Source organism: Oxyura jamaicensis, chromosome 1 (assembly GCF_011077185.1).
Source record: "Oxyura jamaicensis isolate SHBP4307 breed ruddy duck chromosome 1, BPBGC_Ojam_1.0, whole genome shotgun sequence".
NCBI classification, from domain to species: domain Eukaryota; kingdom Metazoa; phylum Chordata; class Aves; order Anseriformes; family Anatidae; genus Oxyura; species Oxyura jamaicensis.
In genome coordinates this window covers 191,595,114-191,613,046 of record NC_048893.1, presented here as the reverse complement: position 1 = coordinate 191,613,046, position 17,933 = coordinate 191,595,114, and the positions used below count along the sequence as shown (strand labels likewise).

The following is a 17,933-nucleotide window of genomic DNA, read 5'->3' as shown; positions in this document are numbered from 1 at the left end:
ATAGAATAGAATAGAATAGAATAGAATAGAATAGAATAGAATAGAATAGAATAGAATAGAATAGAATAGAATAGAATAGAATAGAATAGTTCTGTTGGAAGGGACCTTCATTAATCATCTTGCCCAACTGCCTGACCACTTTGGGACTAACCAAAAGTTAAAGAATATTAATGAGGACATTATCTAAATGTCTCATGAACACTGATAGGCATGGGGCATCAAACATCTCACTAGGAAGCCTGTTCCAGTGCATGACCACCCTCACAGTAGATAACTTTTTCCTAATGTCCAGTCTGAATTTCCCCTGGCACAGCCTAGTGCTGTTCTGGTGTGTTTTGTTGTTGATTACTAGGGAACAGAAACCGGCAACTCCCTCCCTGATGCTCCTCCTCAGGGAGCTGCAGGGAGCAGTGAGGCTGTCTCTGCCTCCTCTTCTCCAGACTGGACAACCCGAGTCCTCAGCCTCTCCTCACAGGACTTGCCTTCCTGCCCTTTTATTAGCTTTGTTGCCCTCCTCAAGATACTTTCAAGCACCTTAACATCCTTTTTTTGTGGAGCCCAGAACTGCACACAATACTCAAGGTGAGAGCAGGAGAATTACCCATTTTGACCCACTGGACGTGCTCTGTTTAATGCACCCCAAAATACATTTTGCCCTCTTGGTTACCAGGACATGCTGCTAGCTCATGCTGAGCCTGCTGTCAACCAGCATCCCCAGATCCCTTTCTGCTGAGCTGTTCTCCAGCTGGACATCTCCCTGTATGTACATGTGTTCATCATTACTCTATCCAAGGTGCAGCACCTGGCACTTTCCTATGTTAAACTTGGTTTAGTATCATCAGTGAATCTGTTGAGGATGCATTCAACACCTGCATCCAGATCATTGATAAAAATGGCTGAGGCCTGGGGAACACCTCAAGTAACCAGTCGACAGCCAGATGTAGCCCCATTCACTACAACTATCTGAGCTCTACTGTTGAGTCAGCTCATCATCCAGTGTAGCATGAACCTGTTTACCTGACAGTTGCACAATTTACCCATAAGGATATTTCAAGGGACAGTGTCAATGGCCTTACTGAAATCCAGAAAGATTATGTCTCCTGCCTTCCCTTCATCAATCAAGGAGGTGACCTTATCACAAAAGACCAAATTCCAAAGGCAGGATTTTCAGTTGATGAGCTCATGTTGACTATGTCTAATAATTGCTTTATCCTTTAACTGACTCTCAGGAACCCTCAGGATAATCTTCTCCGTAACTTTTCCAAGGTCTGGAGTTAGACTAACAGGTCTCTAAGTCTTCTGCATCTTCCCTAATGCTCTTTTTGCAGATGGGTATAATGTTGGCTAGCTTCCAGTCTGCAGAGACCTCCTCAGACTTCCAAGAACTTTGGCAAGTTGGTGAGAGGGTTCAGCTACAATGTCCACTAACTCCCTCAGTACTCTGGAGTGAATCCCATCAGGCCCCACGGACATATTAATGTTGAGCTGATATAACTGTTACCTTACAATTCTTGTGACCACAGACGGAAAGTCACTGCCTCCCCAATTATGGTTTATAACTCTGAGAACCAGGCAGCCCAAGATCTGTTACTATTAAAACTGAGGTAAAAAAGGCATTAAATGCTTCCACCTGTTTCTCATCTCTACTTGTTAGGTGAGCATCTTCTTCAAATTTCAGTCCAATGTTTTCATTTGATTTCTCTTGTTATTATATTCTATTCCTAACTATTTTCCTGGGTGAGGGTAATCACTATTCTTGGGTATGTAACACCCTACTGAACTTCAAGATGGTCTAGCCAGCAGTCTGGTAGCTGGTGACCAGCCATAGGTCTGAGAACCGGGTACTGAAGAGACCACATAATCTGAGAGTGAGCTAGTGGAAGAATCATTGGAAGTAGTTGGCTATTGGTGAGATTGTAGATTTGGCCCAGCTACTGGAGATACAAGGGTGTGGGTGTGGATGTCATGTGCAAACTGCTAGTTAGCTATGGCTATGTTTAGTCAGCAAGTCAGAACAAGATGAGACCATTAGTACCCTTCAAGTTTGTGCAAGCACTATTAGTACATTGTAGTGCCTGTAAAGGCACTACCCTGTTTGTTTCAATCCACTGATGATCAGTGGCATTTGTGTAGTGTGATAAATGTGTATGAGTATGTGTGTTTGTTTGTCTGTGTGTACTGGGGATGAATGCTCTGTCTTGTTAGTGCCCTGACCTAGGTTCACAGGACCATAGCAACCTGGCTCCAGTGGACTGGGAGGAACAAATCCCCTGCATCCCAAGCCCACATATTTAGTATCACTTTAAGATGAGATTCAGTGAGTACTTCATAAAAAGTCTGTGTGTTCAAATCATATATATATATTTTGAAAATGGGACTAAATCCTGGACATCTATATTCCTTTGAAAATCTTATCAAATATCTTAAAGTATTGTTTTGAGTTTATAGCCAATTTTCTGCTCTTTCTTACCTGCAGTAATTAATCAAACTTCCAAAGTTATCTCTCTGCATGCAAACAGAACCATAAATATTGCTGCAATATTTCATCTTGTCATAAGATAGGCATTTTTTCACCTTCATATGGCATCATCTTGCCAAAGTAAAGTATTTTCAGGGTAGCATTTACAAGATTTTGATGGAATGACTGTTTATAATCAGTTTGACAAAACTCTAAGTGAGATAAACTTTGATCAACTGATTTTTTTTCCCCAAATCTATAACATCTATTCCTGAACTTAAAAACTACAATATTTAGTTTTCTAAAATTTAGCAGACCACTAGGTAGCTCCTTATTAAACTATACTTTTTGCTTTGTCTGAGTAACAAAACAGTTTTACCAGTGAATTATCTCAGTACTTCTATTAATATTTTTAAATAATTCTCACTTTGTTGGAGATCAGCTGTACAGCCATGTTATTTCCATTAAAAAGAATGCAACAGCTCAAGTGTGTGTGCTTCAAGCACCTGCTAATCTATCTCGATGTCTACATCCTTTTGAAGGCTTTCATTTGAATTGCCAGATATTTCCTTAGGTTGCTATGTTTACCACAAGAAAAGAGGTTTACAGTTGGAAAGACACTCAAGGAGGCACCAATTCCTGTGATTAAAATCAACTATTATGAACATAGAGAAGAATTAAGAATCACCTAAAGAAACTGGGGAATATTAAGGTTTTATTACAATATTTTTTTTTTTCAATGTAGGAAAATGTCATAGGGATGCGTTTGTGTTAGATGTTAACCAGATTACACCCCATGAAAATACAAATCCCTGAACCCTAATTTATTTACATTGCAAATATTTTGACAATTTGAGTATTTACCTTCATTAGTACATCTCAAACAACAAAGACATGAGACAAACTTTGGCATGTACCTTTTAATAGAACTGTTGTTTCTATGCAGGAAGGCAGTGAAATAATATCTGTAATAATATCCAAATCCAAATACTCATAAGGGCTTTACATATATTTGCAAACATCACAGAATCACAGAATTACAGAATTGAAGGGACTGGAAGGGACCTCAAAAGATCATCGGGTCCAACCCCCTGCAGGTTCTCTAGAGCAGGCTGCCAAGGTAAGCATCCAAACAGACCTTGAATATCTCCAGAGAAGGAGACTCCACAATCTCCCTGGGCAACCTGTTCCAGTGCTCTGTCACCCTCACCGTGAAGAAGTTCTTTCGCATGTTGGTGCGGAACTTCCTGTGTTCTATCTTGCGTCCATTGCCCCTTGTCCTGTCCCCACAAACCACTGAAAAGAGGTTGGCCAAATCCCTCTGTCTCCCACACCTCAGGTATTTATACACATTGATGAGATCCCCCCTCAGTCTTCTTTTCTCCAGGCTGAACAGACCCAGGTCTCTCAGCCTGTCCTCATAGGAAAGATGCTCCAGGCCCCGTATCATCTTTGTGTCCCTCTGCTGCACTCTTTCTAGATGACTGTCTTTTTTGTACCAGGGAGCCCAGAACTGGACACAGTACTCCAGGTGAGGCCTGACCAGGGCAGAGTAGAGGGGGAGGATCACCTCCCTTGACCTGCTGGCCATGCTCCTTTTCATGCACGCCAGGATCCCATTAGACCTCTTGGCCACCAGGGCACACTGCTGGCTCATGGTCAACCTGTTGTCCACCAGGACCCCCAGGTCCTTCTCCTCAGAGCTCATCTCCAGCAGGTCGTCCCCCAGCCTGTACTGATACATGTGGTTATTCCTTCCCAGGTGCAGGAATCTACACTTGCTCTTATTAAACCGCATCTGGTTTCTTCCTGCTGGTCCAGGTCTCGCTGAATGGCAGCACAGCCTTCCAGCGTGTCAGCCACTCCTCCCAGCTTTGTGTCTTCAGTGTACTTGCTGAGGGCAGACACTCTTCCCTCATCAAGGTCATTGATGAAGATGTTGATCAAGACCAGACCCAGCACCAACCCCTGGGGAACACCACTAGTCACCAATCACCACCCTCTGAGCTCTGCCAGTAAGCCAGTTCTCAACCCACCTTACTGTTTACTCCTCTATCCCACACTTTCTCAGCTTTGCTAGCAGAATGTCATGGGAGACAGCATCGAAAGCCTTGCTAAAATCAAGGTAGATGACATCCACCGCTCTCCCCACATCTACCCAGCTGGTGATGCCATCATAGAAGGCAACAAGTCTGGTCGAGCACGACTTCCCCTTGGTGAATCCATGCTGACTACTCCTCATAACATTCTTCTCTTCCAATTGCTTGGAGATGGCATGCAGAACACCTTTCCAGGCACAGAGGTGAGGCTGACTGGCCTGTTTCCCAGATCCTCTTTCTTGCCCTTCTTGAAGACTTGAGTGACATTGGCTATCCTCCAGTCTTCAGGCACCTCTCCTGTTCTCCTTTCAAAGATGATAGAGAACAGTTTGGTGATCACCTCTTCCAACTACTTTAGCACACATGGATGCATCCCATTGGGACTCATGGATTTGTGTGAGTTGAGCCCACTCAGACACTCCTGAACCACTCTCTCATCAACCAGGGGGGAGCCCTCCATTTCCCAGACGCTTTCTCCTCTCACCAGTGTCAGGGAGTCCTGGGGGGGGAGGGGGGAACATTCATTCAGTAAGGGACCCACATTATCCCTAGTCTTCCTTTTACTGTTTACATACTTGAAAAAAACCTTCTTATTATCCTTTATCTCTTTTGCAAGCCTCATCTCTAGGTGGGCTTTAGTCTTCCTCATTGCATCCCTGCAGGCCCTGAAAACTCTTCTGTACTCCTCCCAAGAGGACAGGCCCTTTTTCCACATTTCATAGACCTTCCTCTTCCTTTTGATCTTATTGATAAGCTCCTTGCTCATCCACGCAGGTTTCCTGCCTCCCTTCCCCGATTTCCTAGGCAAGGCATGCCTTGTGAAGTGAACTTGAAGTAGTAACCTCCTTTCTTTCTAAGTAAACACATTATAAGTTTTCATTCATACACATATACTTTTTTTTTTTATGTATTTTGTTAGTAAATCTTCATTTTAATGATAAAGATCATACCTTTAATTGTGCTTCCATTTAAAACATACAGCCAGAAGTCCTAAGATCAGGCATTGACCCAGCTCGCTCTGCCTCTCCCCAAACCTTCCTGGACTTCACTGGCAGCCTGAATCCCCTGCTCCACCACCCTAAGCCTCCCCTGCCATTGCTGTATTACTTCCCTGTCCCTGGCCTGGCTCTGTCCCTCAGAAAAGCCCTGTGCCAACCCATAGCAACTAAACCACTACACAGTGAATCCCTTCTGAGCCTAGGTCCCTGCTGGACTTTAAGGCACCTGTTGGTGCATTAAAAAGGAGACTGCTGTCAAAGCTCTCAGGCCCTGCTTGCACACTCCTAACCGGCCACCCCCAGGGCCTCCCTTTAACCTGCCCATGGCCCAGAACTCCATTCCAGCTCAGTCCCTGCTTCAGCAATGCCATAGGACACTGGTCTCCAGCTCATCACAGCCTGGTCCTGTCTGGCCATGGGCCTTACTGAGCCAGCCCCATGTCCAGGCCTGACCTTGGACTGTCCCTAGTGCCTGGGGCTGGTGCTCCAGGTCAAGCTCCAGGACGCTTCCCTTCATGTCATAAGTTACATACTCATTTGCACTATGTTAGTGGCAGCAGTACTGGAGTCAGCGGTGCTTATGCTAGGATATAATTGATGGTTACAGTGAGGGGTCTATGTAGAAGACCAAAGAGAAATAGTTTTCTCTAAGCGAGGTTACTGTATAAAACAAACCCAAGTCCATTAAGCGCATGAGAAAATATGCAGCAATAACTCTCACACCAGCTATCCAGATGGCCCTGTGGCACTGGCATCACTGAAAAAAAAAAAGTAAAGTTTGCAAAGGTATTAGGAGGGAATTGTGGCTGAGCTCCACCACAGCCATGCTCTCATTCCCCTTCCTCAAAAAGGAAGAGGGAGAACATACAATATAAAGGGCTCAAGGGTTGAGATAAGGACGAGGAGATCACTCAACAATTATTGTGATGGGCAAAACAGACTCAGAGTAGGGAGATAATAAGAGTTATTGCCTATTACTAACAAGCTAGAGAAGTAAGAAACAAAGGAAAGAAACCAAGAACGTCTTCCCCCGTCCACTCTCTTCCACCTCCTCCACCCAAGCAGCGCAGGGGAATGGGGGAATGGGAGCTACGGTCAGTCTATAGCACTTCATTTCCACTGCTCCTTCACAGTCACTCTCTGCCCCTGCTCCAACATGGGGTACCTCCTACAGGATGCCGTCCTTCCAAACTTATCCTACATGGGCTTTACACAGGCAGCAGCTATTCAATAACTGCTTCAGATATGGGTCCATACCATGGGGTCCATCCATCAGGAATGCGCTGCTCCAACCTGAGTTCCTCATGGGCAGCAGCCCTGACAGGTTACCTGCTCCTGCATGGGCTCCTTTCCACGGGCTACATGTCCGGTCTGGAATCTACTCTGGCAGGGGTCCTCCATAGGCCGCAGCCTCCTTCAGTGCAGGCCCACCTGCTCCACTGTGGTCTCCTCCATGGGCTGAAGCATGGAACCCTGCCCCACTATGGTGCACCATGGGTTTCAGGGGGACAGTCTGGTTCACCATGGTCCTCACCACAGGCCACAGGGAACTTCTGGAGCACCTCTCCCCCTCCTTCTTCACTGACCTTGGCGCCTGCAAGGCTGTTTCTCACCCCTCTCTCCCAGCTGCTATTCCCCAGCAGTTTTTTTCCCTGTCTTTAATATGCTCTCACAGAGGAGCCAACAACATCGCTTATTGGCTTGGCTCTGGCCAGCGACAGGGCTCTTATCTAATGTGGCAGCTTCTGGATTCTTCTCACAGCAGCTACCACCATGCAACACCCTCACCCGTCCCTTTAAGAGATCAGTTTGATCTCTTAAAAGAAAACAGCATTGTTTTACAAATATAAACCCATTACTACTGCCAAGAAAATCAGCAGGTATTTTCCTTCATATGCTGATTATTAAAGATTTTGAGTGCTTCAGTTTTCATGGTGCTATGAATAATTTAATTAAGCCTTTTACATTAACAATGTAAATTACAAATTTCTCCTTTGCTATGGATTGATATGTTATTGTCCACCTAACATTGGTATGCAGATTGCTGTAGGAAGGAAGGGATGTAAATAAGGATTTCTATCCATCTAATTACTTTAATTGATTTGTGATGAAATAGTTGACCTTTTGTACTTGGTTCTCCCTTCATATTCAAATTGACAGCTCACTCTGATGTTCATCAGCCATGGGGAAAATAATTTAAGATTTCAATTAAAAACATGCCATGTTGGCTAATCTATGGACCTTATATTAGTAACACTGCATACTTTCCTGTTAGAGAATACAAGTCAACTTTGAGATGAAAAAAGTTGTATGGTAAGTACCTGAAGAAGTAGGGCAATTAAATATATCTTTAAAAAATACTTTAAAAAATCCGTTAGAGTCTTTGGCACTTTTTTATATATACCTTCAACTACATCTTGTAAGTAGCACTACTTCTTCAGGTCAAGGATTACAAGATATTTAGAATAACCTAGTTTTTACATTCTCACTCTTGGGCTGCATGAGAATGGTGATGCCTTCTGCTGCCTACACTGTGCTCAGTAAGTGTTATTTTTCAGATGAACCTGGCCTAAAACTTCTTTTTATTAGGCAGAAAGATTCCACAAATTGGTGAAGTGTCAAACACATCTGTGGTGTTAAAAATAAGAGTGCACAAAAGTAATAAATACTAAACTAGATGGAATATGCTAAATTTAAAATGTCTGTTAATATTATGTGTAGCTAAATTTTCCTTCAGAAAGCTTATGAGAAGTTTTCATTTTTTTTTGTTGTTTTTTTACATCTAACAAGTGATTCTCATGATGTGGGTTCAGTGAATTTGAAAAAAAGCTTCAAAGCACTTAATGAATAATCAGTTTCCAAAGCCTGTACTAAGGTAGAAGCATATCCTAAATAGCTTATAATAATATCCTAAATAGATTATAATCCATGTGATATTAACATGTTTTGCTAGAGAGCATGCTAAATGTTCTGATAGAAAAAAAAAAAAAAACAAACAACACACAAAGTAATCTCAAAGCACTTTTCTTGGATTAAAATGACTTTAATTAGGATGAATGTTATATAATTAGATTATATTATTACTTATATTATTATTTTAATTGTAGTTGTAAACATTCTGTAGCTGAAATGTACTAATTTAAAGTATATTTTGTTTTATCTGGTGAATGTTGTATGTTGGATGCAAAGTGAGAATAACTCGGGATATATTGAATCATCTATTTGCTCCATTGTAAGTATGAATTGATAGTGAGATGGAAAATAGATTGCTTTTTCAGTAGGAAGAGAAACAGTGACTAGCTATACAAAAGCATTTTTATATTATTCAAAATAATTCCTCATAAAAATTCACAACATTTAAATTAACTCTAACAGTATAATATTCCAAAGACACTGATTCATTTGCTAATAGCTGCTGGAAATATTCTTTACTATCTATCTTTCAGTCGAAGCTTTTGTCTTCAAACCACTTTCTCTTTGTTACTTTAAAGGAAAACAAAATGTAACCTATTTTTTTTCTTTTTATTGGTGTTTTATTTTTTCATATCTATCCATGGTATTCTATGTTCCCAAATTTGCTGCTTTATATGATCAGATTGCTAAGAGAAAAGCAAATGCTATAAGTGAGGGGCTACTCTGTATTTTCAAATTCAATTATTTCGTATCTTCCTTGAACACTATACTACTTCAAAACTTCAATAATACAATATTTGGATTGAAGGTCAGTCCTGCAGCTCAAGACTGCCAGAATGCTTTCCTTGAGAACTTTTAGTTTCTATGCTCTGGGGAAACAAACAAACAAACAAACAAACAAACAAAAAAGATGTTCATTCCTCTACAAGATGTTTTGAGTAGGAAGGACACAAACAAATTTTGATTGATTTATGATGAGAGGACTACAACAATAGACATCTGAACAAGTTGAAGTGTTCACATCTCAGCTACTTCCCTTACATTCCTTTTAAAGTCAAGTCAGTGGCAAAAAGTAGCCATTTAATGGGCATGTCTATCATGTCACTTAGCCTGTTCCTCTTTCTCTTTACTACCTGTAAAGTGAACCCAGCCTCACCAGGTCATACGTACACATCGAGACTCCAGCTATTTAAGATGACATTCCCAATGAGGGTTGCAGTGTTTTTGTTTGGTTTTGTTTGGTTTCAACATTTTTTTAATGCCTATTTTGTTGCATTACCTGCTATTTTAACTATTAAAATGAAATCTCTGACAAGTAAATGAAACCACATGCAGTGGGTGGTATGAATAGGAGGATCATATGTATTAACAAGTTCTTCAGAAAATCTACTGGTTTCTACTTTTTTATTTGTTAAAATCTGTTTTATTGTTGTTTTTAGTTATAGTTTAAATTTCATCAGTAAAATATAATTTATTGACATTTTGCTATGTTGCAGTAGCCCTTCTAGCTCTTACAATGAGATGCCCTGACTGAACAGCTTATCAACACAACATTTATCAACAAGTTGCATCTTTCTCTCTGGTTATTGCTGACTGCAGAAAATATGTTTGTTTTGAAAATACTGGGGAAAAACAGCAATACCATCCAAAGTTTACAGAGTAAAGGCATGCTTTTTCATAAGCTTAGAAGAATGAACACTTCTATAGGAACTAATTTAAAGTTGCAATGAAAAACAAACAAAAAACAACAACAACAACAACAACAAAGACAGCATATTAGCATTCTTGGTGGCATTTGATTAATCATGATAGCTAGCAAAAATATATGAATGAAGGTCAAACTTACAAGTATTGTAGATTTGACTAAATTTTAATCTGATAGTTGAGAAAAGTCATTGAGGTAGATACTGACCAGTAGTCCCACTGGAAAAAATAAAAAATAATAATAATAATCAAAATAAATAAAATAAACATCACCCCAAGAGTCAGAAGCCTTCATTCTCCATAGATTTCAAACTACAAAGAATGTTTTCAAAGAAATTTTGGGTGATGGATTCTTCAAATTTGCTTTGTCATCTTCCACCATTTGGAGACAGAATGCATTTTGGTAAAATTAAGTAGTATTATTGATGGAGCTATTTTTCATAGGTTATGCCTTTTGAAACAAATCTGTCAGATTAAATATAACAGGGTAGGATTGGTATTTTATATTTGTACCTGTGGACTGTACCTGAGAGATATATTTGCTAAGGAACATGTGCTGTTCTGGGAGAAAAAAATACCCTTTTTTCAGAGTTAGTTTGGTTTTCCCATAGCACATATGAAATCAAGTTAAATTTAACCTGACATAGCTGTAAATAACTATTACAGATTAAAGGATAAAATTATTTTATATAATGTCAAAATTCATACATATACTTCATCTAATAGAAGAAAAAATCTGTAATCAGTAGAAGACAGTTTCTCTATTACCTGTGGTGCTGTTTTTCCTAGTTTTGTTGAATCTGGCCAAAAAAAGGCTGGACAGCAGCATATACTGGAAATAATAAAAACAGTATGAATAATTTAATGAGTTGACACCGATTCATTAAAAAGTTACCAAAATCTCATACAGATCATAGTCTGCTGTTCACATTTAAGGAAATGTGAATTTATAAGAAAAAAAAAAAAAAATGTCTATCTGAAACCTGTCATACCATTGTTAAAATGGCTGTAATTCCAGTAGTTCAAGTGAAAAGAACTCTGAAATCACCAAGCTGGTGATTTTCATGCATGCAAGCTGGTGATTTTCATGCATGCAAACATTTGGATTAAGAAGTGGGTTTTGTTTTCAGGTAAACCTGATTTCTGCTCTAGTCAGTAATGATCACAAGCTACAGGCTTTCAATAAAAAACACAAGACATATTTGTTTATAATATTTATTAACCATTTCTAGTTATGTCTTACAAGAGAAACCTTTTCAGATACAGCATACTGATGAAAATGACAAAGCAACCAGAGTTAGGGTGAAATTTCACACTGATCATGAATCCCAGCCAAATAAAACAATTATAGAATGAAAAGTCAGAAAACATCTTGTGTAATACTGCTATTACTGCAGGACCTTTTCACCATGGAAAGTTACTTTTGTATCTTTTCCTTCTCTTTCTTCCCACAGTAGTTTACATTAATGGAATCTAAGATCATGTTGATTTTTTTTTTGTTCTTTAAAACTCTTAATTTATCACTGTCAACAGTCTTTCCACATTTAACTAGATAACAAGTATATATATATTTAATTTTAAAGTGGAAAAAAAAAAAAAAAAGTCTTCTGGAATTGATGAGGCAGCACAGAACAAGTTCACCAAGCTCCCTGCATATACTATTTCAGCAAAAAGGAGTTGTCAAAACAATTTCAGCATTCTTGAACCCTACTTACTTTTGTAGTTGATTGCATTGTATTAACACATTATTCTTTTAAGAGTTAGCACTTAAATTAGAACATGTACGATGTATGCAAAGAAACTGGAGTTAGAAACAGCCTAAAAATTAGAAATATGACATTAACAAAAGCTATATTTTGATTTAAACTTTTGCAGAAAGTGAGACTACATACTACAACTAGAGATTTCAGTATGGCTTCTGTTTATTTTTGTTTAGAAATGTGATATGTTGGCAAAACTTAGACAGCCTAGAGTGAGTCTCACTGTTCTTGTACTTTCTTCTCTCTCCCATCCTTCTAACTGCTTAGCCATCCAAATTTGTCCGGCTTCTGCATCTCATGGAAACATAGAATGATTTGAGTAGGAAGGAACTCTCAATTATCATCTCTTCCAACACCCCTGCCATGGGCAGCGTTGTTTTCCACTAGATCAGGTTTCCCAAAGATTCATCCAACCTATCCTTGAAGAATTCCACAACTCCTCTGGACAACCTGTTTCAGTCTTCACCACCCTCATTGTAAAAAACAATGGGCTAAAGTTGCGCCAGGGGAGGTTTAGGTTGGATATTAGGAAGAACTTCTTTACTGAACGGGTTGTTAGTCACTGGAATACGCTGCCCAGGGAAGTGGTTGAGTCACCATCCCTGGAGGTCTTTAAATGACGTTTAGATGTAGAGTTTAGGGATATGGTTTAGTGGAAGATTTGTTAGCGTTTGGTCAGAGGTTGGACTCGGTGATCTTGGAGGTCTCTTCCAACCTAGACTATTCTGTGATTCTGTGATTCTATGATATTAAATGATATTGTTCCCAGTGGAACAATACCCTTGAGGGACATCATTCATTACGGAGGGACTTGAAGCATCTTGCCCTCCATTCCTCTGCATCCCTCTGACTGGAAGCTGTTCCTGCCTCACCACCTTTCCAACAGACTGCTTCTGCTTCTTCTGGCCTCTTTTTGCACTCACCCTCATGATATAAAGCCTGATACCAAAATAATCAGGTCAGAAGCACTTAATTAGCTCAAACTTACTAGGAACTTTAGTGTGTGTTCTCTCACAATTTTGCATGTACTTCAAATTAAAAAACAAAACAAAACCAAAGAAAAGAAAAAAAATATTTCATAGTACAATTTTGAAAGAAATAATGGTTATTTTGCTCTCCTCTGCATCTGTAAATTGCCAAATCTGTAATTTACCACCATTTACCACCATGCCAAATCTGTAATTTGGCATGGTGGTAAATAAATTACATGTAATGGATGATAATACTTTTTTGTGTGTGTATTTTTGTTTATAACTTTATATATGGATACTACTTTTTGTTTTTCTTGTGTGCCTGCCAACACACAAGGAGGAGTAGTGCTTATTTGTCTTAGCTTGTTTTCTGAGTGCTAGATCTGGCAGAACCCTAGAAAGATGTTCCTCTCCTATGAGCAAGATCATGTGAGAGATTTTTATGGAAGGAGGTGAAGATAGCAGAGCATAAGAGACAGTAAAGAAGAAGAGGTGGGTGGCAGATTCATGATAGGATCAGGGGCCTAGCTGCTTTTATTCTCAGTGTGTCATTGAACTGGGAAATATAATACTGAAAACAAAAAGAAAACTTATAAAAAATATGTTTATATAGAAAACGCAGAGTTGTGTGTCTGTACCAGTCGCTTTCCAAGCTGGCAATAGGAACCTGGAAGCTACATTAAATGGCCTGTCTAGCTACAAATTAGAATTATTAGTGTGATTATTTAATTTCTAATTACAGTGCTAATGAAACAGAGCTCTCAGATATACAGCTCTCAGATTGTCTAGTTTACACAAGAAACCTTCCTATCTATTTATTGAGGCTGAATGTTTCATAATTTTCTCAATGAAATGACATCATAATTACTTGAATGTTCTCAGACTAGAATGGCTGATATACTCAGGATCATTATCTAAGAAACTATCTTCTACTATCAACAAGTGGATTACATAGTTTAAAAGGTCTTCAGGAACTACAGTTTCATTACTGACATGCATATGTTAAACAGTATACTTAACAATCCAGTAAAATTTCAGTCACACAGTGTTTATAAGATTTGTTGAAAAAGTACTGACACAAAGTATTCCCAAAACCATGTCCTTTGCCATAGGGTAAATAGCACAGAGCTAAAATACAATGCTGCAAATAGAAAAGTGCCTATATCTGCAGAAAATACTCAGGGAGCACTACATTCATTATAGATGTGATTGCAATCATGTTTCCTTTGGAAATCTTATTAAGGTTTATTATGCTGTGTTGTAAAGTTTGGACCAAAGGCAGGTCCGCATTCTTTTATTAGAAAGTAAAACTCCTTCCAGTGTACATTTTTTCTGTGTTTGTGTGCACTGTGGAAAAATGTCTTCCCAAGAGCAATCACCACTCTTTATACTTTTGGGGTGAAAAGCTGTGGATATGGATTCTCTGGAACAGAATACATATATATCTGCTAGAAATATATAATAGTTAACTTTGTTTGTTTGTTTAACATACACAGGAATTGTTCTGTGAAACCATACTTTTTAACATAGCATTTTCCTTCTGATTCCTTATGTGTCTCAGGTAGATTATAAATCATTCACTCACCTTGCCTTAAGAGCTGAAGGATATGTATGCATTTACAAGACAGAGCAGAGATGTGATTTTTTTCAATGCAAGAGTCCCTTTCATGGTGCCTTGTGCCCTTATTTACAGGTTCAATATGGATACATCCCAACTCCATGTAAGAAAACAGGATTGCTTCCTAATCTGCCCAATTCCAGATATGATGCAGATTTTCCAGGGTATCAGCACTTTGGTGGATATCAGAGGATCTGAGCTGTGAAGATATGAGGAGCTTCACAGTGCACAATGCCCCCTTGCATTAAAACTATCCTGCCACTAGGACTGCTACATTCACCACTGAGCATTTTGATCCTTTGATGGAAATGTGTTAGGAGAGTTGGGTCCCTTTCCTTTATGTCTGTAATCCCCATGTTCTTTGCCTATGAGGAAGATGTCAATTCTGCAATGAGAACTTCGTGATTAAATGTTGATATTTCTACTGCAGTTAATTCATCTAAAATCATTTGTGTTTGTAAAGCCAACAAATGATTTTGTTCATAAGATAAATTGGTATTTGGTGAGACCTAAATAAATAAAATATATTTACAAGAAAGCTAAATGCCCTTTGTATACTGATCTCAGAGAAATCAGAATGAAAATAACTGATTTTAATGGTGATAGATTTTAGTATGATATTGCAAAGTTTTTTTCAATATCTGCTGGGAAAAAAACAACAACAACAAAAAACATTATGTTAGAAGAACTAAAACACCTCAATATTGAAAAATGTTTAAAGAATAATTTGAAAGACAGTTTGTTTTATTTTTTTTATTTTTTTATTTTTTTTGTCAGTTATATTCCAATGATAATCTTACAAGATTTCCTATAAGATATATTCTCATTCTACATTGCAATTAATCATGATCTTCTATCTTCACTTTCTTTGTGGGCCAGGGAAGATGATGTAGTGCATATGGGATATATAACAACATAATATACTTTATAAAATGTTTTATTAGACCAGTATGAAAAACACCATAATGCAGAGTTATCCTTATTTGTGACCTTTCCATCTGACTGTCAAAACTTGTATTTAAATCCTAATTTTAAATGAGATACTGCATCAGCATATAATCTACATATTTGCAGTTTACATAGAAGAAAATAGATATTTTCAAATGCTGTTTATTTGCTTTTGCCAAATTCCAGCCTCTAATAAAATGTAGAAAATGGGCATTCTTAACATCAGAGACAATAAGCAGTGTAGTAGAATGAGCTTTTCCCATATCTGAAAGACTCTCAGTGTTCACTGTCACTATCTTGACAAAGTAAAATGCATATTTCTCTGATTTTAAACCAGTTGCAATATAGAATTATCTGATTTATAGCTATTTATGCTTAGATTTTTCTAAAAGCTAAGCTCTCTAGCATGTTTTTTTGTTTGTTTGTTTTGTTTTTTCCAACAACTTCCATTTTGAAAAATCAGTTGCTTCATAGATGTTTGATATGCAGTCTGACTCCTTTTTCTCATCTGTATCACTGTTTTTTAGAAATGTTCTTCTCACCGCCTAAAGATTTTGGTTCTTCAGCTGTTGTATGTTAACAACTACTGATTTTAATAGAAGTTCTGATTGCTTGGTTCCTGCAGTGATATTTTAATCTATTATAATAATATAACTTATTTATCTTATATTTGGCATCAGACAGGAACCAAAATCTTCAGCAGTATCCATTATTTTTAGACACTGAAATTTTAAGTATAGGTGAAAAGGAAATAAAAAAAGGAAGTTGCAGAAGCAAAAAATGAGTTAGCTTTCACATACGCATCTTTGTAAGAGATTTCTGTAAACATGTACTGTCAGACTTTTTAGCTAACCCATGTGATTTGCAGAGTATTGTTGAAAGGAGGAACATATTTAGATACAGCTAGTAGTTCTGCACTGTATATACAAAGTAATGTATGGCAGTGAAGGAAAGACAATGGGCTGGCAGACACTTCTGTTCTGGTGACTCAGGTTCATAGAAATAGAATTAAAAATATTGAAAATGCATATTACCATAAGTAATAAATTTAATAGCCATCTGTTTTTTATATTGTTTTGAAAATACAGGGGAATCTTTTGTCTTAAAGCTCTATGCTGTTACCCATTTCAGTCTAGAATGCAATCCAGAGTGTCTTTGACAATCCTTTCAGAGATAAAAATTCTTGATTTATCTTTACATTTTTAACATACCTTTTTTTTTTAAAAAAAATTTATATATATTTATAAAAAAATTTATTATTTCATTCTTGTTCCATTGTTCCATATGTTGTATACTGGATAACTGAAATATTATTTTGGTAAATGATAGATTCTTACCTTTATTCAGTCAGTGTTCAAGTCAGTGTTCACTTCTTATTTGTTTGTGAGGTTTATTTTTTTTACTTATTTTTTTTTTTTTCAGAGTATTCAGAAGCTGTTCCTGGTATCCCCACTTCATATGCTGCTATTCTCAGAATCAAATCTGGTAGTTCATCTTTAGCCTCATTTAACTCAAAGAACAGACCACGATTAAGCAGTCCTTCATTAGGAAGTGTATCTTCACCAGGCTGGAGGGGAGCTGCACAACATTATCACTCCCCAACAAACCTTTACCACTTTTCAGAGGCCTTCAAACATGATGGTAAGTCTAGTTTCTTTCTCTGATTCTTCAAAAAGCCCAAGCTTATATTTGACCAACACAATTTTTCAAAAGCCATATGTTTCATATCAGTTTACTTAAGTGTTTCTCAAACATAATTTTGAATTTTATTAAACGAAGAAATGGGCATCTTTCCCTTGAGATGCTTCTGATTAGCCTTAAAGTCACCAGTTAAAATGTTTCTTAAAGATTGCTATACAGAACTGTTTTATACAGTTTTTGCTACATGAAAGTAGTAAGCTAGTGATTTGAAATTCCATTACAGCACAATTTGATCTGCGCAACTAATATCTGTATGTTTGAGAAGCAAAGTAATAAAATGTCCGTCTCTCTTATATATATATATATATATATATATACCCTTTGGAATTTTTCTAATTTAATCAAGAATGATAGTAACATAAATTAATGATGAACAGTAAATCTTATAAAATTATTTTTTTTCCTAAATTGTCTGCTTTGTACACTCAACTCTGTTATACATATTTATACATATCTACACTTATGGTGCAATATGGTTTCTTTTACTTTTAAATACAATAATTCAAAGTAATAATATGTATTTTCTCATATTTGGTTACATTTAAAGAAGCTGTATTTCTTTCGCATTTCTTTAATTATATTTACCTGATTTATGCAAGAAGAAAAAAGAAAAGATGAGAGAGGGAGAAAATAAGAAAGAGAAGAAAGAAGGAGAGGGAGACGGTGAAATACGTAGAGGCTAGAGGATATTTAAACAGTAGGCTAAGAAAATAACAGAGAAAAGACCCATGAATAATGGTCCCTCACAGATCAACAACATTCG

The 17,933-nt window shown here is 37.8% G+C and overlaps 1 protein-coding gene across 2 annotated transcripts in view; it reads left to right on the top strand.

Moving 5' to 3' along the window:
* The window catches only part of CNTN5 (contactin 5), a 691,903-nt gene that overhangs the window by 406,402 nt on the left and 267,568 nt on the right, over positions 1-17,933 (top strand). For both annotated transcript variants that reach the window (XM_035328324.1, XM_035328319.1), the window contains one exon: positions 16,892-17,110. In XM_035328324.1, coding sequence (XP_035184215.1) covers positions 16,892-17,110 — 219 coding nt within the window. The remainder of the gene's footprint in view (positions 1-16,891; positions 17,111-17,933) is intronic.